Source organism: Homalodisca vitripennis, unplaced genomic scaffold, assembly GCF_021130785.1.
Source record: "Homalodisca vitripennis isolate AUS2020 unplaced genomic scaffold, UT_GWSS_2.1 ScUCBcl_1419;HRSCAF=5010, whole genome shotgun sequence".
NCBI classification, from domain to species: Eukaryota; Metazoa; Arthropoda; class Insecta; order Hemiptera; family Cicadellidae; genus Homalodisca; species Homalodisca vitripennis.
In genome coordinates, this window is record NW_025777533.1 from 53,105 (window position 1) to 80,368 (window position 27,264).

Sequence of the window (27,264 nt, forward strand, 5' to 3'; positions counted from 1 at the left end):
TTGGTACTACTATATTTTATGAAATCCTAATCTTAACCTGCTTGTATCGCGTAATAACAAGAAGTAGATAGGGCCGTAGTGGCCTACTTCTTGCTGAAATTGCTTCCTTCTGGGAGGTATAATATAATTGTTTTAGGTCATCTGTAACAAAAAATGGTCCGAGATAATACCAAAGTAGCCTTGCATCTCATCACCCATCTTGGAGAATCAGGAGTCCGTAACAGATGTAAAACTAACAACTACCATCTGTTCTGGATGGCCTTACTCCATAATGGTAACAGTTGTCTATTCACTTCGTTTTAAGAAAATGCTACTACTTTTTTTACTCACTTCACCTAATGTCTCAGTGCTGGATTTGAAAGGATTCAAAATTAATTAAATCCATAAAGTGTACTAAAATTATTAATTGATATGCCTAAACTGGGAACAGGAGGGTTAACTGGGTTTTTAAATGACTTCTCGAAATGTCTTACGATTAACATTTATTGCATTACAAATATTTTATTCAGTACATCAATCATACACATATATTTATGCTTACTTGTTGCCTAATAATATACTCATCTCAACAAATACACCGACTACGCTATCTTAAATACGTTAATAAATTATAAAAAATAAAACTTAAGCTTAAAAAGACAAATGTATTTCGAACAAGGACAATAAACCTTAAAAATTTTAAATGGTTGATGGTGATATTTTGTCGTGTATAAAGTTATCTACCTGTAAGTAGCACATTGAAATGCGAAATAGGTGGTTAAAACTCGAGTACAATTACAAAGTTAACTTGAATTTACATAAACATATATGTTATGGCTCCGGATGACTCTCCTATGTGTGGCTGTGCTCGCGCTCAAAGTCCTTCAGTTCGTCCTCGTTCACGATGGAAAGTTTCAGGTATTTTCCGGAGAAGTGGGTGAAGGTGACGGGGGATGTCTCATCGATGCTCCTCTTGAAAACTGGCAATAATTGTGATTGTTAATATAAAACATTCTTAGAAACTATAACCCTGTTACAACTAAAGAACCTACCGATATTTACACCAAATTCCTGACAACGAAAAGAAAGAGCTCAACATAACAAATAAACCTGTATTTTCACACTTAATTGCTATTCCTGATACAGAATTAAATGAAGTGAGAACAACTATAGACAGTCTAAAATCTAAAAATTCTGCTGGTATTGATGAAATATCCTCTAAAATCCTAAAATATTGTTCAGATGAACTAGTTATACCTCTTACATCCATATTCAATCATAAAATATTGTTCAAATGAACTAGTTATACCTCTTACATCCATATTCAATCAATCATTCAGAGAAGGCATCTTCCCATCAGGTATGAAATTGTCCAAGGTTTATCCCAAATTCAAGAAAGGAGATAACACTGCAGTAGAGAATTATAGACCCATGTCGCTTATTTCAACCATATCAAAAGTGTGTGAAAAAATAGTCCTCAAGAGACACTTAACTCTTTGTATAGAAAATAACCTACTGTCAGACAACCAGCATGGTTTCACAAAAGGCAAATCAACTTCTACAGCAATGATTACACTGGTTGAGTACATTATTGACAGCTTAGAAGAAGGCAGTCTGACAACAGCTATTCTGCTGGACTTAAGCAAGGCTTTTGATTGCCTCAGCCATGAACGAATAATTAAGAAGCTGGAACACTTGGGCGTGACCAACAGAGCAAAAAAATGGTTCAAAAGCTATCTACAGGACAGAAAACAATTGGTAGAACTCAAACACACAACCAAAGGAATCACAAGAGAAGTTAAGTCCTTTCCCCTACCAGTACAACGAGGTGTGCCGCAAGGGTCTGTGTTAGGACCAGCCTTATTTATTTTATTTATAAATGACATGCCTCACCACTTAAGAGGTCTTTGTACTCCTCTCATGTATGCAGACGATACCACCCTCCTGTTACGGGAGACAACAACGGATAGGCTTGCAGTGAGCTCCTATATCGCCCTCAACACAGCATATGAATATTGCTCCGGAAATGATCTTGTGGTCAATCTCTCAAAAACCAGCCAGTTGGGATTTGGGAGAAGAGCAGTTGATGTTCCAGTGATCCCTGACATAGGAATGGAAACACAAGCCTCATTCTTAGGTATAATACTAGACGAAAAAAGGCCTGGACCCCACAACTTGACCATCTTACCCACAAACTTAACACAAGCATATATGTCATTAAGCAAATCAAATCTATCAGCGGCACAGAAACAGCAAAAAACGGCATATTTCTCACTATTCGAAACTCACCTGAAGTATGGAAATGGAATAGCTGTATGGGGGGGAAAAAAATCAGCAACAAATCTGCAAAGAATACTTATTTTACAAAAGAAGGCCATAAGGATTCTAGCTGGACTTGGAAGGATGGAAAGTTGTAGAGAAACGTATAAGAATCTGGGTATTCTCACAGTTGTTGCAATCTACATCCACGAGCTAATATACTGCATGCGGATGCAGCAGAACTACCCAGAAACAGAGATATATACCCCCTTCAACTGTATAAAAGAAAGCCGTCATACAATGGGAGGAAACTTTACAACCATCTACCACCAGAGCCGCAATTGAAGAAGGGGAAACCCTTGAAATTGGCACTGCAGGAATGGCTAAGGACCCACCCATTCTATACACTAGAGGAATACATGCAGAGAACAATGTAACCATTACCTTCATATTTTCTTACTTTATTTGTCATTTCAAATAAAACAAATTGTAAAATTGACTCCATTTGTAATCTCTAAGATTTATATAAAGATTATTCTGATTCTGATACACCAAATACTGTATTACATACTTATTGGCATAAAAAACCTGAGTTCTGAGATACACAGTGATATTAGGATAGCAGGAGAGAACACTATACAAGTTATAAGAAATATCATAAGCACACGCCTCTTCCATAGCTACGCTCTTATTTTTGTTAGGATTATTCAGAAAATAATTTAATCCAAAATTCATTGCATGTGTTAAAGAATATTGATTTGGGTACTTTCATGGCCTTACTGACATATCATATTGTGCTGACAAGGCCAAGTATTTGTAATAATATAATGAACAAATAAATAAACTATCAAGAACTTTTATCTCATTTTATAAATACATTTTTTCAATCATAATCTAGAAGGCTTACTTTATTTAAAATGAAATAACTTGATGTTCTGTGTGTGTTCAATTTTAATTTCTTTTTCAAAACAGTTGATAAGTGACAAAATGCAATCTAGATTAGTATTTATAAAAACTGTTATTGCCTGAAAAACAGATCAAAACTAGGATCAACTAAACCCTTATTTATAAGATCGCTAAGGTGAGTACAATGGTTAGGATTTTCTTCAGAGTATGTGTCTACAAAGGATTATCAATGAATTATAAGATAGATTGACAACATGCTAAAAAAAAAGATTGAAACATTTCAAGCTAAATGAATTCAATTAAGAGAGGTTTCAATACACATAGTTCCTTAACATTATATCAACACAAATCGTAAGGTAACTACTAACCTCCAGATACGATTTTCTCCAGTTTGTAAATGGGGAAGCCGGCACACTCACGCTCTATATACAATCCAACGGAGCGAGTCTCGGTGATCGGAGGTATCACTACACGCATGGTCTCCTTCACCGTCTCGGTGTCCACATCATAGTATCCTAAACATGACCAGAAATCACAGATTCTTCATTGATATTCTTTAAGATTACAAGTAGCATCAATGAAAATAAGATGTACATAGTTGTTAAGTCTGATTATAAAGAGTATTAGTGGTCTTAATCGTGTTGCCTCCAAGAGTAGAATTCCTCTATTGTATAGCTGGTTCTCTGCAGTAGCCAGTTCTTCATTGCTGTTTTCATTTTCTTGAGATTATCTTGATTATTCTTGATTCCTTCTGGCAGAGCATTAAAGAGATTTTTCCCAGCGTAGGTAGGTTTTTTCTCAAATAAGGTTGTTCTGTGAAGAGATAGTGGGAAGTTTTGACCATGTCTTGTGTTGAAATGAAATGAAATGAAAAAGTGCTTTATTTTCCCTTTAGTTGTGTATACACATTTAGGTCCCCACAGTGAACCCAACTTCAAACACTTGACAGCATTGGTCAAAATGACCGTCAGCTGGCTGGCTTTAAACTATAGGAGTATTAAATACAGTAAAAAATAAACTGCTAAACTACCAAAATTTTCACAAAACGAAATTTGTACAGTAAAAGAGAAAAAGTAAAAACACATTTACATCCTAAAGGCAGTTAATACAATATATTACATTGATACAAATATACAGATACAGTACAGAAAAAGGAATATAAAAGTAAAGACTGAATCCTTATCTTAATGGTCTCTCCTGTGATGTATAAGTGCAATATAAACTCGTAATCTACGTAACTATGTACATTATAACTAGCGCGTTATGTTTGCACAGTTTTCCTTACTTATTAAGAAACTAAAAAAGAAAAATCTAAAAATTGAATTCCTGTATTAAATTCCACCGGTACCTCCAAGCGTCCTTCATATAATCCCCTAACGCCTGCCAATCCCTCCCATTCAAAAATTCCAAAAACTCCCTTTTACTTAATATACAATTTCCTTAACGTTGTTTTCGAATATTCCTGAGAATAGAACATATGGCTACAAAGTGGAAAACTGTTTCATTCTCTTGCAGGTTGCACAAAGAACAGGTAAAAATTGAATTTGTCAGCCAAGGCTTGTAATTTAAGCTGACAAGTTCTGCTCGAGCTTTAATAACCCATGAAATAGTACCAACATCAAGGTTATTACTGATTGCACTTCTGTCCCCAAGATCAAGATCAAGGGTCAGGTACTGATGGTGATAACGAGAGGTCCCTGCTCTGCCCACACAGTCTGCATGAAACCTATCCCTCAGCCCCTCTACCACACTCATCAGCTGTGTCTGCAGTATGTCCAACTCCTGCACACTGAAATCTACCTCAACTCCCACTCTGACACCTAACTCTATCCACCTTCTGCACCATGCGCTCTTACCTTCGATAGTTTGTCTTGCTAGAATGTTTGGTAGGCGGTCTTCACCCCAGGACAAAATTTTCATAAAATATGAAAGATTCAGTTTCAGAGTGTATATGAAAATAGTTTCAATATTTACTTCTAAGTGGATCGCATAATTAGGTGTGTTGTGCGGCAGCCGGAAAAGTCTCTTAATAAATTCTCTTTGAACACTTTCTATTCCGTTGCTTTCCAGACATCCCCAGACTTGTGCTCCATAGCAAAGTATTGCTCTAATAACGGCTTCGAAACATTTAAATTTTGCACTGATTGGGACCCTGGAGTTACCTATTAAATTGCCCCACATTGTGTTCATTGTCATTCTCGCACATCTGGATTTTTCTTTGAATTGTTGATTCCACGATAATGCGGATGTGAACGACATACCTAGATACTTATAGCTATTGACCACCTCGATTCTGTTTCCTTTATACCACCACTTACATTCAGAGCTCAGCTTACCCCCTTTCCTAAACATCATAATCTTAGATTTATTCAAATTAACAGACAGATTCCAATTTTCGCAGTAATTTTCTAACCTTTTTATCATATGCTGTAGTCCTGTTGGAGAGGGGGAAATTATAACTATGTCGTCCGCGTACATAAGCATATTTACTTTAGTCCCTCCAAAACTGCATCCCCCTTCTAGCACCTCTGGCAAATCATTAATGAACAGCGAAAACATTGTTGGACTAAGTATGCAGCCCTGCCTCAAGCCCATGTTAGTGTCAAAACTGTCAGTGACTCCATGTCTTGTGTTATGCTCATAGAGACCACCATTTCGAGGAAGGTCTCTTGTTTGGTAATACAATATTGTTTCTATTATGTAAAGGGATGTTACCGTAAGTATTTTCAATTCTTTAAATGTAGTGATACAACTTTCTCTAGGTCCTAGGTCGCCCATTAAACGTATTGATTTCTTTTGGATTTTGAGGACTTTTGAAAGGTTGAATTTTGTTATGCTTCCCTATGCTGCTATTCCATACCTACGATGACTTTCAAATAGCGCATAGTACGCTATTTTAGTGGATTCAAGGTTGCTAGTTGCATGGGTTCGTCGAAAGGCATATAGAGATGATTTTAGCTTTAGGCATAAATTTTCAATGTGATTTGTCCAAGTTAACTTATTATTTATTGTTATACCTAAATAATTCATGTCTTCTGCTTCTTGGAGGTCAGGGAGTTCGGACACATAGTTTTTATTAGTTCCTATAGTGATTTGCTTAGTCTTGGAGCTGTTTAATACTAGATCATTGTATCTGCAATATTGTTGGGCTATATTAAATGAGATGTAAGAGTTTATTTCCAGCTGTTCAACATCCTTTTGGGCAGATAGCAGAACAGTATCATCTGCATACATAATAGAATTTGTGTAGTTTTCCAAGAATGTTGGCAAGTCATTTGTGAATAAAATATATAGGATTGGCCCTAGGGCCCTTGGGGAACACCTCGAGTCACTGGTAGCCTTCCAGTCCTGACAGTGCAGGTGTCTCCATTTCTTCTCTGTTTGACCTCCACAACTTTGTATCTTTCACTCAAGTAACTCTCAAACCATTTTAGAGCTGACTATTGAATGGCAAGAGATTGTAGTTTGGCTAGGATTAGGTTATGGCCAAGACAGTCAAAAGCTTTACTCAGGTCTAGAAAGATACTGGTGATGGTGTTGCCTTCTTCTAGGTTGTCTATAATAAATTCAACAAGGTCCACTATTGCAGTGAGGAATCTAGACAGAGTGATTTTTTCTATTACTTTAGATACAGTCGGTAGTAATGAGATGGGACGGTAGTTTGTTGCTTCGTCTTTATTTCCTTGTTTATATTTAGGATATATTTTGGCCAGTTTTAGGTTTTTCGGGAATCTGCCTTCATAAAGGATAGGTTAGTCATGTGGTGTATTGGTCTTAAGAGTTCAGCCTCGCAAAATTTTATGATTTTTGAAGACATTTCGTCCAACCCAGAGGAGGTTTTACTTGCTAGTGAGTGGATTGTTTGTTTAATCTCCATAACTGTGGTAGGGGTCATCTCTGTCATTATGGTTTCTATGTTGTACAGTGGATATATACTATGTTGTCATTTGATATTTGTTGTTGTTTTAGGGTGTTGTCAGCAATATTAACAAAGAAGGTGTTAAGGTGGTTAGCGATTTTATTTGGGACTGTTTCTTGTACTTTATCAATTTTTAAATGAGTCAGGCCTGGTGTTGTTTGGTTTTTAGGTGCTCTTTCTCTATTTATAATTTCCCAGATTGCTTTGGTTTTATTGTTAGCTTGATTTATATAGTCTGCATTGGCCTCCTTCCTAAGGTCTCTGAGTTTTAGATCATAAGCTTTCTTCTTCCGGTTTGTGTCAGGCTTATCTTCTATTCTTCCTGTGAGATTGAACTTGTCCTGCGCTTTAATAAATTCTTTTCGTAAGATCAAGGCTTCTTCGTTGTGGTATGTATTCCTTTTAGAGTGATGTTGTTTCTTGGTTTTGAACGGACAGGCAACATCTAAGGCCCTAGTAAAGGTGATAAGGAAATTGTCATAAGCATCATCAGTGTCGTTTGATTGTGTCACATTTTCCCAAGTTTCTGTGGCTAAGAGGTGTTGTAGGTTGTTTAGGTTTCTTGGGTTTGTATCCCTATATGTTGAAGATGTTGAGTTGTCAAGTATTTTAGGAAGACTAGCTGTGCAGTATTGACCGGTATGATCTGCTAGACCAGTGTTACAGACTTCTACATTTAGTTTACCTGGAGGGAGGTTAGTGCAGATAATGTCAATAGAGGAGTTAGAGGTGGCTGTGACTCTCGTTAGTGGCAGGGCAAGTCTCCTAAGGTCATGTAAGGCCAACAGTCCATTTAGTGAAGCTTGTTCTCTGTTATTGGTAAGGTTATCAATGTTGATATCTCCTGTGACAATGATGTAGGAGTTGTTTGTATGTACTTCTGTTATAGTGTCATCTAAAACTTGGAGTGTTGTCTCAATATTGGCATTTGGTGGTCTATAATAGCCCAGTATAAGTCTATTTTATTGCTTATTTTTATTGTTATTCCAGTTACCTCACATACCATTTCTACACTGTATTTTTCCAGGTTAAGAGAGGTAGTTTTGTTGGCTAGCTTATTGTGTTTATATATAGCAACACCCCCTTTGATATGTTCTGTTCTACCGTATGCACACACACACTACTAAAATTACTGAGCCTTAAGTGACTAATGGTTTGTTGCTTTAGTCCGTGCTCAGTTAGGACCACTATGTCAGCTGGTTTTGTATACAATAAGTGTTCTAGTCTTTCGATTTTATTGCTTACTCTGTCTATGTTCTGTTGGAAGATTATAAGTCTCTGTGTTGTTTTTTTATTTGATAAGTCGTGTTCCAGAAAGTCCTTGTTTTGAATTTCTTTTCTTTTCTGTGTCGCAGGCCTAAAAAATTACTTTTGTGTTGGTGTTAGCTGTTGTTTCTGTGGCAGATGTCTCTCCATCAGTAGAGTTGTCTGTGGCATATGCTATGTTGGCATTAAGTGTCATATCATCCGAAGATATTTGCAAATTTGATGTTTGAGTTTCCTGGTTGTTGCTCAGAGTGTCGTGTTTCGAGTGTTGTTGCTCAAATGTGTTTCGAAATATCCAAAATCGAACATGAGTTGCCTCTTTGAATTAGTTGTCCCTTCTAGTATTTTTTGTTTATTATTTTGTAGTGTTCTATGTGTTTGTTGAAAAACTCTTCTATGCATTCACTGGGATCTCGAAGTTTCGCAGAGATTGGCGGAGATGTGACAACTGCCGTTGTAGATGAAATTGCGGTAGTGATTTGGATTTTATGGACCCTCCCCGTGGAGTGATTGTATGACCCTTTAGTTTCTTTCTCTTTCTTGTCATTATGATGTGCGATTGCTTGAGCTTTTACTTCTTGCAGAGATACACTGAAATGATTTTTTTCCTCGGCTTGCATTCTTTTTTGTGACTTTGGGGGAATTGCAGTAACTATAACTCAGCCTTTTTGTAGTAGCGGGGGTCACTGCCGCTGGGTTAATTTTTATATCATGCAGTTGTTCTTGAAAAGAGTTGAAATGGTGTTCTATGTGGTTTTGGCGGACCTTCATTTTTGTCAGCTCAAGAAGGAGGGGTGTAGTCATGAGTGATATGGTGCTGGACTCTGAAGTATCGGTCTGTGTTCCTGAGTGTTTTACAGTTGTTAAGGCTTGTTTTGGATAAACTTGATCAATATAATTAGTTTTCTGTTTTTTAAGTTCATCTTGAAGTTTTTTAATTTCTTTTTCATAATTTAAAACAATTTGTTCCTTCTCCCGGTCCTGCTCCTCAAAAGTTTTGACTAATTCTATTTGAAATTGTTTCTCTTTGATGAGCTGATGTTCAATTTGATTTAGAGTTTCAGTTAAGACCAAATTTCTATTGATTAGTGCGTCTTTCTCATTTTCCAAATCTTCAATTTTCATTTCATATTCAATTTCACTGTATTTTTTAGGTCTGTGATATGTTGTGGTAGTTGGACATTTTTGAGTTTTAAATTATTTAGGTCTTGTTTTAGTTTTCCATTTTCGGCCAGCAAGGCATTTCCTACCTCAGCAGCTAAGGTAAGTGAAGTTTCAAGGTCATCATCTTCCAAGTTTTTAATTTTTCCTTGAACTTCATCAATTGTTACTTGTGTCAAGGAAGTGAATTCATTCTTAATGACTGGTTTGTTTGAGGTGTGGTCAGTTTTATGGTCAAGGATGTGGGAAGTGCTTGGTAGTTGCTTATCTGCAAGGAAGTAAGATTGATGAGTGCCTGCTTCATTGGCCGTAGTGTCAAAATTTGAGGTTACTTAATCTAATTTTTTACAGTTACTGCATTTCCACACATTAATTTCTGTAGTAGTCCATTTTTAAGGGTTTTTTTTCCAAGTATATTCTGACATCCAGCGTGGTGGTACCACATATTGCAGGGTCCAGAACATTTTATTCCTGAGAATTTAACTCCTACGGTACAAGAGCCACAAGGATACTTTGTTGGCATTTCAAATCTCAGTCAAGTTAAGACTGGGTTAATAAAGTGATAAATATTTATTCAGGTTGGTGTAATGTAAAAGAGTTTGTGAGAGGCAAATTATTTAACAGGGAGTCAGTTCTTCAAAGTAGAAGTGTGTCAGAAGGAATGTATAATTTTATTTGATTGTCAGGTTTAATCAAGTACCGTGTCAAGTAGAATAATCTAGACAAGCATTGAGAGTGAGATGGTAGTATACAGCAGTGTTGACCAGTGTGTGAGGTCAGTTGTGGGACTGCAGACTCAGCAGCAGCGGGTTACTGCTCCCAGTCCGAGTTGACACACTAGCAACTGTCACAGGTGGTGATGAGTTGGAGACTCAATACTAGTGAGTTGGCCAATTCTTGTCACGTCACTTGTTGGTCATTTAGGTTAATTTGAATTATAAATTAGACTTGTCATTTTTTATTAACAACTCAAACTACTAAGAACTTTTTGATTGAGTTAATATTTTACTTAGTGAATTCTTGAGAAGTTCTTTATAAAAATGATAAAAAGTTATTAATATGCTGCCATTGTGAAGTAGGTCAGCTTTTACTTTTCTTAAGTTTTTGTTGTAAATTTAAGTTTCTTGGTGGAGTTTAGAAATTGGTGAGTAGACTTACGGTTGTTCCAGTTAAGGTTTGTGCACAAGTTTAGTATGAAAAGTAGTGTTTTGAAAATGCAGTCAACAAACAGTTTGTAGGTGACCATTTGGTTTCCACCAATGCCAAAAAGGAGGTATGGTATTCACTCATCCATACCATTTAATCATGACAGTTTGCTAAATTCTGACTGAAACATGTACCTGAAACGTAGTACTGATCATGAATCGTCCTGTGTTGGTAGTGCCTGGACAACATTGAACGAAACTCAATGATAATACAGAACATCGTCAAACTAAAAAGTCATACTCAATGAAATTCTCCGAAGACTTGATCCTGGAGTTATGGATTAAGTACTCAAGTGTATAACATATTTTGATGTTACGAAAGACGACTCAAAAACATGTATACAGTGCAACAATTATCAATAAAAAGGTAGCAAAGTAGAAATGAGCTTTGCTGAATTTTTTACTTTGTTTTACAGAGATAGGTTTGTAGTACATAAATATATACTTGTTCACGGAAAAAAGTTTATTTTAGTGACTTTTTCAAATTTTTTATATATCTTCCACTAATTCCTATTCACTATCTGTGTCCATGTCATAATCACGCAAACAAATACTTAAAGACATGCAAGAAAAATACACGGTAGAAGTTCGCAATCAGCGACTATAGCGAACTCACCAAGGTAAAACAGTAATGACAGAGGACCAAGGAAGTGCTGACATTTAGTAGAAAATGCCTAGAACTACTTTCGTGACGTGTGGTTGTCACAGAAATGCTTCTTGTGCAATATTATGGCAGACGACAGAATAAAACAAGAACAATAAAACAGTCCATAATATTACATCAGTAGCACATTTTTACGCAACCACTATGAACATTATATTACATAAAAATCCAGTAAGGTCTCGCAAAACTAGGAAGCTTACCTGCCACGAATCAATGCATTAATTGCATAAACTCAATTAGATACACTTGCCATATATACTTGTTCCGTTGCAAACACAAAGAACACGAACAGATGATTCCTCTGTTTGATTCCACATTTGGGGTTGTTAAACAAATTATTTTACTCTCACATGTTACACGGTGAAGATATTTTAGATCATTTAACTCAGACACTTTCACAATCAAAGAGTGTCACCTCTCGGATGACATACATAAAACTTAATCTTCTCCAATTACTTTCAAACAGAATATGACTCACCCTGCCACATCTTGCGCACAAGGTCGATGAGGTCGCGTGGCGGAAGCACCTGGCTGCGGTTCAGAGGCATCACGTAACAACGGCGGGCTTCAACATCAATGATACCAGTCTTGTTCTGCAACATCATTATATAAAGTTCACCCATGTAATGATAGGTGGTGGTTTCTAAATTTAAATATTTTAAAGAAACCATTATACACCTTTATCAAAAAGAAAACAAGATCTTTTAAATATGCAGTTATAAATATTTTAAAAAAATAACTACTATCAAATTTGTTTGACCTACATATTGTTGATGTTTTTTTTTTTTTGCTACAACAATCAATTATATTTAGATAAAATACAAATAAAGTATTTCTTTAACAAAGTTCAATAAAATAGTCTAAATTGTGCTGGAATTTTAAAAATATTTCTATGGCTTAAATAAAAATATCTATCAAGTAAAAGAAGGATTAAAAAGGTTAAACATCAATCTGGAAAAAGTGATCACATAAAACGTACTGCATTGAAATCGTGGATGAATCGGCTGCTCCTGCCGCCGTTGAAGGTGGGGACGAAGATCTTCTCGTAGCTGTACGAGTCTCCATCGATGTCGAATTCTTCTCTCATGAATTGATCAGCCTTGGAGTTTTGAACCTCTGGAAACTGAGAACACAAACACTTCAGTTTGATTTCAATTCTTATTTCACGCATATTTTTCTGTCTTACCATTGGTAGAGACCCGTTATTACTTGATTGATGTCTCTAATAAAGATTTGTACTAACAATGGAACATTTTTAATTGGGTAAGTCTCATCATCTGAAACATCTACTTTTCACCCCAAGTGAAGTAGAACAGAATAAACTTTGTGTACCGGTAGTTCAACCTTTTAAAACTGCCTAATAACACCAAAAACTAAGCCAAAGAAACCACAACATTTAAAAGGGATACAGAGTCCAAATATAAATGCCTATACTGTATTTTAAGAACTACAAAACTTATTTTTTTATTTGTTACATTATAAAAAGGGATTCCTGAATATATGAGTATGTCTCAAACTTGAAAACATATTATACAAGTTTATATTTTTAATACTAATAATATGTTTTATTAAATTGAGGTAAAAAACCAATTTCTAATCACTCCTTACCATAATGAAATAAATTTACATAAAAACTCAATTTTTATATTTATATACAAAAACAAAAAGTATGACATAATATGTTTTAGCAATCATCAAAACAGGTAACATCTTAAATAGATACGGCGATACACAAAGAAACAGAAAATACAATCTTACACTAAAATATTACTTACATAACTACATTTGTTACTTTGATTAGCCTATCTAAGAGTTTCCATACAGGAAAGTATAACAAAAACACGTTTTAGCGATTGCTTGTTTGTTTACTGTCAATTTCTGACACAAACTTCAACTGAAATGTCTACATAACCACCAATTTCCTTATTTTTCTTATCTATGTACTGTTTTTTGACAAACATTAATCAAAATATATACAGAATAAATGTAAAGGTTTTAGTGCTAACTTCTAATATATCATAGAAAGTCCTCAGTATTCGCTACAATAAAATTATGAACACCCCATATAAGGAAAGTTCACCCAACCTTACACAAGATTAACTGTATATCACCTAATAAACTCTGTAGCAATTTAAAAATTTGTATCAGTGAAGAAACCGAGTAGAAAAACAATACAGAATTAACATTTAGAAAGCGATCAGTGAACAAAAAGCAACAACAAATACTAAAATTATAAATACTTTCAAAGTGTTAACTGAAAGCATTGATAAACTTTATTGAACAGCAACTAGTACAGTGCTTGTTTCCACAAGGTTTTAAAACATATATGCACATCACACAGATCTGGTGAATAAGTAACACTCAAATTTAATAAAAATTGTTGGAAAATTAAGAATTATTAATATTTAACAGAATAAGGAATCGATTGTTGCCCAAATTTAGTATGTGAATCAATCAATTACTTTCTTCACAACTGTAGGCAAATAGACAGCAAATTCTACCAAACATTATACATAAAATATTGTTAACAATGCTCACTTCAGAAAATATTGTTAACAATGCTCACCTCAGGGATGAACTTGCCGTAGTCCCCAAAGAGAGCGCCCTGTTCACCTTGTCCATATGGGATTCGGCACCAGCCTCGAAGTCGATGCATCTGCAACATTTGCACAAATTAGCTGAGCCTACTCCATACTAAATTTTACTTTACTAAACTTCAATTAACTTACTTTTATACAGCTAAGACAAATAATTTTCTTTGTGTTTATAAACTCATGTAATATGAAACTCTTGTTAGTTATTATGTTGATAAATCAGCCTTTATTAATCTTCTACCTTTCTCAACTATATTCTGCCAACAATGGTTTCGTCAAAAAAATCTATTTTGACGTTAACAGTAAAAAGAATATGACAGTAACAAATAATTTTCACAAATTACAGCCCAAGATATCAGAAGTTTATTTATGGAAAATGAACCTTTCTTGACTAAAAATTTATAATCTATATTTATTGTTTGTTATCTGTTTAACTTAAATGAAACTCATTATATGGGGGAACACGTACATAAATTAAAATACAAAATATTATTGAAAATATATTGGTTATTACTATTTATCTGCAAAATATGTTTATCCAAATTTGCTTTTTAATGACAACTAGATAATTCTGAATACTTGGCTGGTTCTGAATGCATATTTCACGTACCAAAAACAGCTGAGAAGCAAATAGTACACTGACACTGCAATTGATAAAAACGGAAAAATAAATGTTAACACCTCTTGACAATCTTGTAGACAATGTAAAAATTTGGGGACAAATATTAAGTTAATTAAACATGGAGGCATGATGAAAAGACCATCTGTTAATGCTGTAGAGACTTGAATCCCCTAAAAAGCTGTTCTGAAAGATTGTAAATGCCGGAAGGAAAGATCAAATTTCTTCTAAATCGCTTGGAAGTTCTAAAGGTATAAAACATGAACTTTATACGATTCATAATGAAAGAGATTTTTTCTCTCACTCTTTCTTTCCCACATCTGACGGTTCTGTCTTTTGAAGATGGTATAATAAGTTGATTTGCACCCCCACTTAATTCACAAAGGAAAATATCAATATCTTCTGTGAACTTCAAAATACTTAGTAAACTTATCTAGCAAGTCACCTGGGAGTGGGCGAACTGCTTGTACATGTAGAAGCCGCCGAGGACTCCGCAGCACATGACAAGAAGGGCCATCAACAGTAGACAGGCAGTAGTGACAGAGGACGCCCGACGTGCGCGTGCACGCAACACCAGGTAGCGAGGGTCCTGTGGTGGTAGTGAGTCTCCAGCTCTCTCGGCACCACCCTCCACATCCTGGTTGGGCTGTAAAATCTCTCATTTCAGTGCATTTCAAGGTGATATTTTGGGAACATTAATATATTAACAATATTCCAACATTACACAAACAATTTTACTCTGCTTTTCATAAATTGTTACACTTACACAGTACCGTTTATTTTTTCAATATTTTTATCTAGTCCAATTGTTTTAATAATTCCAAATTTATAAACTGGATGAAATTAAATGGCTTACAATTAGTAAAACGAACTGCAATAGCTTCTGAAATTCTTTGTGACTGTTATACATTTACATTCTATGTACTTGTTAAATTTTCAAATCCAAAGAGAACTAAATGTAATGAGAATTATCATTAACAGCATCACAGTTTTTTACAAATTTACACCACTATTTTGCCAAATATTTTAAACTATTGTGTATATTTCAAGTATCAGCATCCAATATTTACAAAGACTTTGTAATGAGTATTATGAAGGTTTTTGTGAGTTCTTGCGATTGGTTATAAAACACGTGATATACTCATCTTGAGCATGTCAATGGAATTCATGTGGAGCCAAAATGGTAATTTAAATGTTTTAACAACTGTGAATGTAATAATAATTCTCACTGAATTTCTTGGCAGAAATACTCACAGTTTTTTGTGATTAATTTCAAAATTTTCACTCAAAAGATAGGTCTTATATTTGAACACTGTATAGCCTAGATAACATCAAAATAGACGAAGAAAACAATGAAATGTTCATTTAGGCCTATTGGTTTAGCAAAAATACTATTAGGGGTTCATACAACTGCTGTGCTTCTTCAGACAACAACAAAAGTGCATACTCTTCATCTCATTAGTTTGTATCAGATTCACATACGAAAAAGATAATCAATGTTTGAAAAAAATACTGATGAGGTATAGAATGTTTTCATAAATTACATTGAATAAATAAGGTAACCTGCTGAATGACAAACCTTACTACAACAGGTCAACAAATCTTTTAAAATATCACATATAAATTGTCAGACCACTAAAAATTTCAATGTAATAATAGCTACAAAACTTTTTAAATAGCTAAAGTGACTATTTTTATTGTCTAAAAAATTTCCCGGGGGAGTGCCCCCCGAACCTCTTTTATGCTGGGAAGGTATTCCTTCCCCCAGGGGCCCCCCAAACATAATTTTCATCTACGCCACTGTTACTCATTGAGACTGGCCTTGGCTTGAACAACAAACAACATTTGAGCTAATAACATAATCATTTCATCAAGCCCAATCTCTGTACATGCAGTTTGGTCATCTCAAGGTGCAAAGTCTGTGTAAGCACAGAGTGTCTTATATAAATTCAAGATTTCACTCTCTCCAAGTGTGCTGTCTCCCTGAGTGACTAAAGGGCAATCAAAAAGTAGATGCTCTATGCTGATGTGCAGTTTTAACTCTGTAAAGGGGATGCTAAACCAGTCCAGGACTTTTTCAAATCTTGTATATTGATTGATGCCTTCCTCAGAGTTATTTCAAGCATTTAGCCAAAACAAAAAATTGGAAAAATATTTTTTGAATGTGAGCGCATTTGAATTTCAATTCAAACTTGGTGTATTGGTTAACAATGGTACAGCACATAATATAGAGGAAATTTGAATAGGATTTTCTAAACAATTTCCCAAGTACATGTTTTGGAAATTTTTAGATTAAAATTTTAAAACCAATTTTGAAAAAGAATTTGTCTCAAAATTTCCATAAGGTTACCTTCATTATGAGTTGTAATAATTATTTAAAGAACTGCCATCCAAGCAATTTGTACTGTTTTTTTAGGCTTTATATAGCTATAATTCAAAAGTGGTTTCAAATTCTTTATTGAAATGTGTGCTTTTCTTAATTTCAATAAGGAAATGCCTTGTACATTGAAAGAAATTACGTTAACAATTTAACTGAACACAATAAATTGTACTGTTTCTTAGCTAAATTACTTTATACCGATTTTTCAAATTATCCGCTAAAAGTAGTGTGGAGGAAAGATCGGGATATATTTTATTACAAGTTATGATAGCAAAACACAAACAGAACGTAAATGAGCATGTAGTTTTACCACTCATATCCAAGCACATTCAGTACCCTGTCTTGCAAGCATTAGTGGATAACTTATCAGCTCACCAGGTTGTTAAGATAACGTATCTCTGCAGCTGTATGAGCTCACAGACCTTGACTCAATGTATAAGCTTGATTGTTCCATTACTATTGAATTATTAGAAGAATGATGCAATATGTGGTGCAAAAACAAAAAACTTTTATCAAAATTACAAAATAAAAAAATAATCTAATTAATCATTTGGAGCAACCTTTTCACAAATTGCAATAACTTCTACAGGAATACTAAAACCCTAAACTGTTTAGAAATTAAAAATTGTATTTCAACCATAAGTCATTAGAAAGATGTAAAAATTCCTCTCCAAGGATTAAGCCAGAACTGAAGTTTTTCAAATAGCAATGTTTGACCCTAGGACCATTTCTAGTTGACCCAGTTGTTTACTGACCACAAATTGACCACTTTATGGCTGATTTGTATTCACTGGTTAGAATAGATAAAAAATTATTATTACCGGTGACAGACCATTTAATGACATATTAAGTGAAAGCTTACAAGTTCTAATTTATTTTTAGTGGTATTTGACTTATTTTTAGCTCTAAGGTTGGTTTCCAGTCTTAATTAGTTTTTTCAGCTGTTATTTTGTTTGCATCAGGTGCGCAGCTAAAACAGCTGTTTGTAAACAAAAGAGTTTTGTTTGGTTGGTCACAGTCTTCTGCGTTATTGTGTTTTAGTTTTAGCCATTAGTGATGTTTTATTTACACTTTTTATACAGATCGTACATCAGGAATTTTTATGATAATACTAATTAAATAATTGTTTAGTAGAGATAAAAACCTGTTAAGACTAGAGGTACAGCAACCATTCATCCAGCCATACATCATCTACCTCATTCTACTATTTCCTTTATTAGGAGTGTATTTGTTTTAAAATGTTCACCAGAATAGAACCTTGAGGGTGTCCAACCTAACTTATTCTCCAGTAAGAGTATGATGTTTCCAAACTCTTCTACTTTTACCTTTTGGAACCTTCGTGTATTCAAAAAGACTCCAGGCAATACATCTACCCCCATATTGTTCCATATTTATTGAGAAGGACTAAAAAAGACATCACACCTTTTAAAACCACCAATCAGATGAATGATACTTAACACAAAATATTGAATCCTGCCTTTGAAAGTGTTCTGGCTGAAGCACAAGAAGCTTTGTTACATGACCACTCGTATTTGTCTTATAAAATCAGAGAAAATATCCTAAAAGACAAAGTTGTAGAGCTGTCAACAAACAAAGTTTTAGAGATGTCCTTAACTCTTGCTGTAGCAGCCTCCTTCTAAATAAAAAGTCTACTAAAGAATGAAATAAGTGATCTTACAATTAAATATGGCACACCTCACTCAGAATTACAAGACAGACTAAAAGAATCTGTAAACAAAATTGAAACCCTTTCACAACACATTGTAAATCTAAAAAATAAAGAAACTTGGAAATTTCACATCTACAGAATAAACTAAAAACCAAATAAATATTGATCATTAAGTTTAATGATATGCACAAAGGGAAAAATTGACTGTGAATACAATATCAAAATTCTTATAGAAAAAGTGAAAAAATCTACTTAACAATGACAGTAAACTGAATCTTGCTAATTCAACATTTCAAAATACCAATGTTGAATATAGAAAAGTCTCAGCAATAACTGAGAATACGCCCAATCTACAAGACCAATCACTAAAAGAAAATGAAGTGAAAAGCCAAAACTTCCAATGAAGCATTGAAAGTTAGTAAACTTGATGCTGAAGGTGAAATACAATCATTGCAAGTGGAAAAAGAAAACCCCATAATGCTAAATAAAGAGATTTGAAAACATATAACTTCTAGAGATCACCATTTCTACGTTCAAACTAAAGAGATCGTAGTGCCAACTTCCATTCTGATGACAGCCTCTAGGCGCAGCTACTTACATGCAAAGCAGATATGGGAAAAGTAAACACACACCACCCATCCAACCTATTACAGGACACAGGTAATTGTAACGTAGTTACCACTGAACCTCAGATTCACCGAAGCCTGAATGAACCGTTGTTCTAAAACATGTATCATCCAATGATGACATAGGTGGAGCCAGTCACACCTCTTTTGAAAAAATGTGTCCGCCCGCATCTTTTACCATAGGACCTCAGTATGAAACATCATCCAATAATGACATAGAAGGAGCCAGTCGAACATCCTTTAATAATAAACTGAACAACTGCTCAAAGATTCCTCCAATAAATGAGCAAGGAAAAAAGCTAAAGAAGAGTGAATTTTGGAGCACACACTACAAAAAAATCAATACTAAACCAGGATCATACTCAATTGCCAGCACACTATGTAAAAAAAAAAAGAAAACTAAAAACTCCTGGCCCAAATAAAAATCTCCATCAGGTCACTATCACAAAAAATCTCAGAATACTTCCACCAAAACACACGGGGTTTACCAAGAAAAAGCTAGAAAGGCTAGACCACTTACTTAGTACCCTAAAACCCATCACCATCATTTTGACAGAACACAGCTTAAACTCTAACAACTTAGCACTAAAGAAAATTGATGGCTACACCCTGGTAGCTAGAGAAGACAATCGACTGGGAGGAGTTGCAATTTATATAGAATCATAATCAGACTTAAATGCAGATCAAGTTAATGTATCTGACTACTGTGTGGAATTGTTGTGTGAAGCTGCATTGGGAAGATTTAGCATGAAGAATAATTCTTTATTCGTGCTTGGTATCTATCGACCACCTGGTAGACCAATAAAACAAGCCATTGAAAATAATGTCTAATATATCAACTTTGTGCAAGCTGAATCAAAATCCTAAGTGATAGAGTGATGTTAACATCAATAGCCTAGATCTAAATTCTGACAATGCATGTTTTGAAGAAGAACTACTCTTCTAAGGTATCAGAAGACTCCCTTTACCAGCACCTCGAATAACCAATACTTCTAAGACCTCCATAAATTCAAATTCAAAAGTTTGCATATGTAAAAATATCCCTGATCTAGCTGGGGAATATTGGTACCATGTGCTTAATGCCCGTAATGGTGAAGAAGCTTAAACAATTTTGAGCTGTTACTCTTGTGTGCAGGAATTGTTCTAGGAGTCACGGGTTCAATTCCCGTGCCTTACATTAGGGATTTTTGCAGTCGTGTATACTTATGAGAGTCACTTGTCTGTAGTAAAGATGGCGGGAGAGCCCACCTTAAATTGGCGATAGTTGGTTTCGTTAGAAGTGTATTCTTGTTTAAGAATACCAGACCCAAAACACACAGTTTTCATGTTTTGTCTTTCCTATTAAAAAAACCATTTGTTTGTGTTATTTTATATTTTGGAAATTATTTACAACTAAGTAACTATAATAATAGCTTTTAAGAGTTATAATCCCACTTAAACCATATTTAGCGCTTCAAGAAAAATTACCAGCAATTAGAGGATTAAATATCATTACAATGTTGCACTGCAAATCATGCCGGATTCTATCAGCTAATTATAGGCCTTTATGTTACGTTAAAATTCAACCATGGAAATCAAATAAATTTTAGAATTAGAACAAGAACCAAATACTTGTTGTCATTCAAAAATGTGTTCAATAAATGTTTTGTAAGTGAGGTTCCAACTTTCCAGCGATTTCAACATTGAGTTTAGCTCCAGTTTACCTTCCTCTTATTGCATTGTCTGGAATCTGACACTGTCTCAGACTTGACTCATTGATCTATAGTCATATTCGTCTGAAGAGATCCAAAAATGTCTGTGACAAGAAGCTCAAAGCGAACCCATACATCGTTTTGACATCAAAGATACGTAGACTACAAATTCACCTAGTACATTATCGTATTTTGTTGTTTTAGGATTTTGGAGGTTTATCTTTTCTATTTTAGAGTGTCAGCCATTTAAGATCATTTTCCTGAATACAGAAAAAATACAAATTTTTCAGGTAATTTTACAAGGAATTTTAACCATTTAAAGTAGGAATTTCATTCGTTATAAAACTAGACCCAAAGTAAATTACTAAAGTTAAAATTAATTTTTACAGCGTGTATTTATGTAACTATGACTTTAGGGAAATCACTTGTTTTAAAATAATTGATGACTTTTGGAAAATTAAATGTTTCTGAGTAAACATGAGCAACATATTGCTTAATAGAATAAAATCCTTTATGAGTAATAAAACATGTCACTCCTTCTAGCTGTTTAAATCATACATACTGTAAAAATGTCACATAGATCATTATCTGTAGCCATTTTTATATTGATCTGGTTACAAGGTATCCCCAAGTACCAGTTAAAATACCAATAATTTCCTCATGGAAAGATCAAGAAATTATATTAAATTTTTTTCCTGTCCTTGGGAAAAACTAAAAGGGCTGTGATTCATATTTTATAAAATATTTATTAAGGTAACACCTATTGCACCATCTTAACAAAACAGGGAAGTAACTTAAAAACTGGAAAAGTAATTCCAACACAGTGGTTTTAAGTATTTAACCCTTTTAAGGCCAATGACCAATTGAGTTGCACTAGTCTCAAAGGCCAGCTCCTGATTTTGCTTAGGTACCTTGAAGTCCAGGCTATTTTGGTTCCTTTTTGCACAGTTTTAGTAAATAAGCTGTAACTTCCATATTGCTTAGTAAAAATTGATAATTTTTGTTTTAATTTGTTTCTAAAATTATAGGCTTGGACAGGAAACTATAAGGTTGGTTATATAAAATAAAAAAAATTTTTTACATACATGTTTGTATGTAAAATTTGTAAGCGTAGTTTACTTTTTTTGGTTTTAACACCTCATAAAAAATACAAAGGATTGTTTTGCACCCAAGTAACACATATTTTCTAAAACTACGTATTATTCACAACAAACATGCCAATTTTCAAGTGCTTATCAATAATAAAAGTGAAGTAGGCACGAATTATTCAAAATCTGCAACTGCGGCTTATTTGTGAAAATTGTAGAAAAGCTAGTCTTGTCTTCAGTTTTTACACAAAATATTTTTTTCTTCATACATCTCACAAGAATGCATACAAAATAAACCCAAAATACTGTTAGTAGTTAAAAAGTTCATTCATTTTCTAATTCATCTTTAGAATTATCATCGTACAAAGCATCTAAATCACTATCACCTAAATCCCCAACACCGTCAACAAACTGAACACCGGTACCACTAGCAAGTAAATTGTTTACTAAAGTGTTTCCACTTGTAGGTGATTTGCCTCTCGTTCTTTTGCTCACATTTAGCCTACACTTAATAGTTCACTGCAAATCCTCAAAAATACCTATAACATCGCACATAATTACTGAATTGCATCAACAAAATATAACCACAACAAATTTAACCTATACACTACAACGCCACTGTAGTAAGACATACGATTTCATCGAAATGCATAGATGTATAATAATAGAAATTATGCAAGAAACGGCAGTGTTTGCGTTTACTCATGAAGCCCATCTAACCCCAAACAAGAAAATATCATGGTTGGTGGCATTTGGAAAGTTTACTGGCCAGTAAAACCGGAAATAATGGACGGCTACCTATTGTAGCCGTCGGCCGCGAACGCCATTATGATCACGGCTACCTATTGTAGCCGCCGGCCGCGAACGCTATTTTGATGACGGCTACAATAGGTAGCCATCGGCCTTATAAGGGTTAAATCCAAGAGTATAAATTAGGATAAATAATAAGCAAAAGATTTTATGAGAAAACATTTTAAGTTAGCCATAAAATAAATAGAAATTTCTGAAAATGTACATGTATACTACCATAAAAACTACTCCATACCCTACTGCATATTGCTTTACATGGAGTAACAAAGCTATTGGTTTATGATAAACTACATCTATTTTTAAATTAGATAAATTAATAGCTCTGAAAATCCAACCAAAATTTCCATTTTATAAAACTTAGGTAGAAATGAACAATTATTTGCTCTTTCTTGGCCTTTTTAGACAAGGAGAGACGGTGCCAAACCTATTTCTAGACAAGACAAGTGAAATAAATTTGCATTTATCATTCAAGTATAATACATTACGAAACAAGCTTGGGAAATAGGTATTTATCAGATAAGCAATGATAATTTTTGCACCGAATATTTATGCGAATTTGGAAAACACTTCCAAGATAAGTAACTAATAAACATTTTTCATAATACTGAGTATAAACAGAAGAAAGCATCATTTTCTGTACACAAAAAATAGAAAAAGGCCAAAAAATTGCTTTTAGTAGTAGGCTATGATTTTACATTTTTTTCACTTTTATCACTACATAATATAATTCAGTAAAATTTGAAAGGTAGAGAATCGCGTCGACAAATATTTAAAGAGTTCTCAATAATGAAAGTACCATCTATGTATATTATTATTTAGTAAGAGTTAACGTAAACCTGGATGAATATGAGATGAGTCAGGACATTCATAGATATTCAATTTGACGCTTAAAGCACTGTATATGGATATGTCTGCACCATCGGAATTGTAGTAAACACAGCATAAGAAATTATCCGTATTGTCTTATTTTAGTTTATTGTGTACAATATAATTCACAAAAATTCTGTAAATGTGTAGGAATGTATAAATGTATTGATTTATGACGGTTGGGAAGCAAATTGGATTGTGTGTGGCATGAATAATCAATAAAAAAACCAGTGACCTCATTATTGATGTTTCCTCATACGTGCCCACATATTGGTGCGTCTACATGTAAAACTGGTAGAGCTTTTAAAAAAATCTGCAATTATTATTACTTATAACAATATAATACAAATGTAACTTTGGCAAAAACGGATTCTTTATTAAACATGTAAATGGACACTAGTTACAACAGGGGCCAAATTTTCCTCAGCACTTTAAGGGTTAAAACTGTAAGACTTCAGAAAATGAAAGTAGGTCACTGCTTTAAGGAGATTCAACTTCTCAGTGATAATGCATGGTCGATAAGTCTCAATAAATTTTAAATTGTCTTTAAGAATTGGCTAAGATAACTCCCTTAAACACTGTTCATGAATGCTTTGTCGAATATGATGCTATGATACAAGTACCTTATTGTTTTATTGTAAAGTTTGTTATTTTTTAATTGTATCTGTTTTAACTTTGTTTTTCATTTATTTGATTGTGTTTGGGTGTTACTTTAATTAAATAGAAACTATAAGTCTTACAGTTAAAGCTTTCTAGTCACACTGTTGATAATTCTTGTTTATCTTCCTTTTTTTTATAAATTATATACATATTTTCTTATTGTAAAAATTTTACTTTTAACCCTAGAAAACTTTAATAATGTTGATCATCAGATCAAGAATATGTGAACCATTAACAAGAAAATAATTTTAACTGCAAAATAGTTTACATTAGTATTATAGTAGATGTTTACTGTTTCTGGCAATGTCTATTGTACATTTGGATATTTAATGACAATGAAGCTTCTTGATTCCAAGGCGTTTACCTAATTCCTTTGTTTTCCTCAACATTGATGTCAATGAGCTTAATAAATTAATAGATTTAATAAAAACAGTAATACAAAAGTATTTGACCCACCTTTGGCCACTGTCAAAGAATTTTTAGTGTTATTTTTTCATAAAATAAGAGTTATAAACCATTAGTATTAATATATAATTGTATTTTTAACAATTAATTAGCTATGCGACACTAAGCTCCCAGGTTTCTGAAGAGAAACATTGATGGATTTGACACGAGTTCCTATTTTTATCATATCACAGTTCAACTTTATTGCCGTGAGAAAAGCGGACCCTCACACGTGCAGCCGACAGTAAAATTAAAGCATCTCCTCTTAATAGGGAAGCAGATGTTTTTATGAAAACTACACTTAAATTACACAACTGTCAATCATATATACATTATTACCTTCATCAACATCCGATTGAATTGGTAAACTCCCTAAAGACAATTTATATCTGAGAATAATGTATGTTTGACACTGGACTGTGTGTTGTGAGATGTTATAATTGTGTTACATTTGAATAGTAATAAAACTCATAATAACTGTACAACAATAAACAATTATGCTAAATTTTACATTTAAACAATTCCTATGCTATTTCTGTCCACAAAAAGCCTTGAAATTAAAAAATAAATAAATATAAAAGTAGGTGTGAAGGAGAGTGAAAATCTGTTAAAGTTGTAGTCAAATCAAATGTCTAACACAAATTAAATAGAAAAATTCCTAAAAATGATTGATAGTGGCTGTCATGACCTGGGTGATATGATATAGAACCCATTAAGGAGATATCGCAAAATGCACAAATGTATGCAATTAATATAGGCTGTGATACATTAAAACGCTAAAAACTTTCACAGTTAAATTGTAAACTAGGTTTTATAGTGTTGAAACGTATAGGCAAGTATGAAAAATAAAGATATGATAAATAATTAGTCACACAACAAAAGAATTAAAAATTGTTTCAGTAAACAAAGAATAATAAAAATTTCAACAATACATATCATTGATGTTTGTAATGTAAAATTTATTATATTTTTTTTTTTTTAAATCAAATAAAATTGTTTAGTTGTACATAAAAGAAATATGTTCCAGTACAGAGCCTGACAAATTTGATATGGACCATAACAAGTATTTACTTGTTTAAAGGAATTTGCGGTGGTATTAAATGAGTTAGTATGATGTTTAAGTTATAATTTACTAAAGTAAAATGAGTACTACTATAGATCTTAACACTGCAATACTTAAAACTGCAAAACTAAGAGAATTAATAACGTTTGTGTCCAATCAGGAAGGACAACATAAGTCATACACTTGAATAAATTATAGACAGGAAAGATTAATTATCATTTAACTACCTAGATATTTTAACTCTTTTAGTGCCAGAGATAAAATCAAATCCATGTTGAAAAGTGCCAAAGGGTTTTGGGCGGAAAGGCAAGCAAGGTTTTAGAAAAAATGTACATATATTTTATTTTTGATCATAATAAACTCCTTTTACTTCTTTTTAAAGCTATATAAAGTACATATCAGAAACTAATTAACATTTTTATATATAACTATAAAAATTAAAAAATCACTTTAAACAGCAAAATTTCCACAGAAACAAAAAAATGAAGTTTGAGGTGAAATAACTGTTATAAAAAAAATATTATTTTGAAATTTCAATATTTCCATGATGAAAAAATTTTAAAACAACCCAAAATCATGTGTAATAATCTAATATTGAACCATAAACAAATTCTTAATAAATAGTTAATTGCTAGATATTGTAGGTATTTACTAAACAGGTTTCAGAAAAAAATTCACTTAAAATTTATTTTTAATCATTAAAAGCTCCTTTTAAATTCGTTTGAAAGGTAAATGAATTGTCTATAATATATCTATATATGTCTAATTGTCTATATATATATATCACAATAAGATGTTTATATAATAAAAAAAAACTAAAAATCACTTTACACAATGACTTTTCTACGGAAACAAAATAAAAATCCAGTTTAAGATAAAATAACTAATGTATTTTAAAATTTTAATACTTGTATGATAAAGAGCATTTTAAAACACCCTAAAATCATGTGTTTTAACCTAATATCGTACAGTAAACACAATTATAAAAATTAGTTAAGTGCTAGAGGTTTGATTTGCAAAAAAATTTGGAAAATATTCAGTTAAAAGTTTTTTTCCACCATAAATAGCTTTTTTATAATTCTTTTCAAAACACCAATACTTATAATATTAAAACAATGCAAGATCTTGTGTAATATAACAATAATACTAAAACAAAACTCAAAACATATAAGTAACCTTATTCAGGCAATTTCCAAACCAACTCTACAACACTGTCTTCATTGACACTCAGAAGTGACTGTTATCTCTTTTTTTTATTAATTTTAATACCTAATAGCCTATAACTTAGAAACATTTTAAATTTATACGCACAATTATATAACATAAAACTTTCTCGTCACAACACCGTGATCGCGATCCAACTGAGAAAGTGTTGTATTTTAGTTACAGTAGTT

At 33.3% G+C, this 27,264-nt stretch overlaps 1 protein-coding gene across 1 annotated transcript in view; it reads right to left on the reverse strand.

The window, feature by feature from the left end:
- Positions 1-465: 465 nt before the first annotated feature.
- The window catches only part of LOC124371427 (integral membrane protein 2B-like), a 30,936-nt gene continuing 4,137 nt past the window's right edge, over positions 466-27,264 (reverse strand). Inside the window, exons 2-7 of the mRNA XM_046829758.1 lie at positions 15,018-15,218; positions 13,926-14,015; positions 12,339-12,482; positions 11,838-11,952; positions 3,513-3,659; positions 466-959 (exon numbers count right to left, since the gene is read on the reverse strand). Coding sequence (XP_046685714.1) covers positions 832-959; positions 3,513-3,659; positions 11,838-11,952; positions 12,339-12,482; positions 13,926-14,015; positions 15,018-15,218 — 825 coding nt within the window. The 3' untranslated portion in view covers positions 466-831. The remainder of the gene's footprint in view (positions 960-3,512; positions 3,660-11,837; positions 11,953-12,338; positions 12,483-13,925; positions 14,016-15,017; positions 15,219-27,264) is intronic.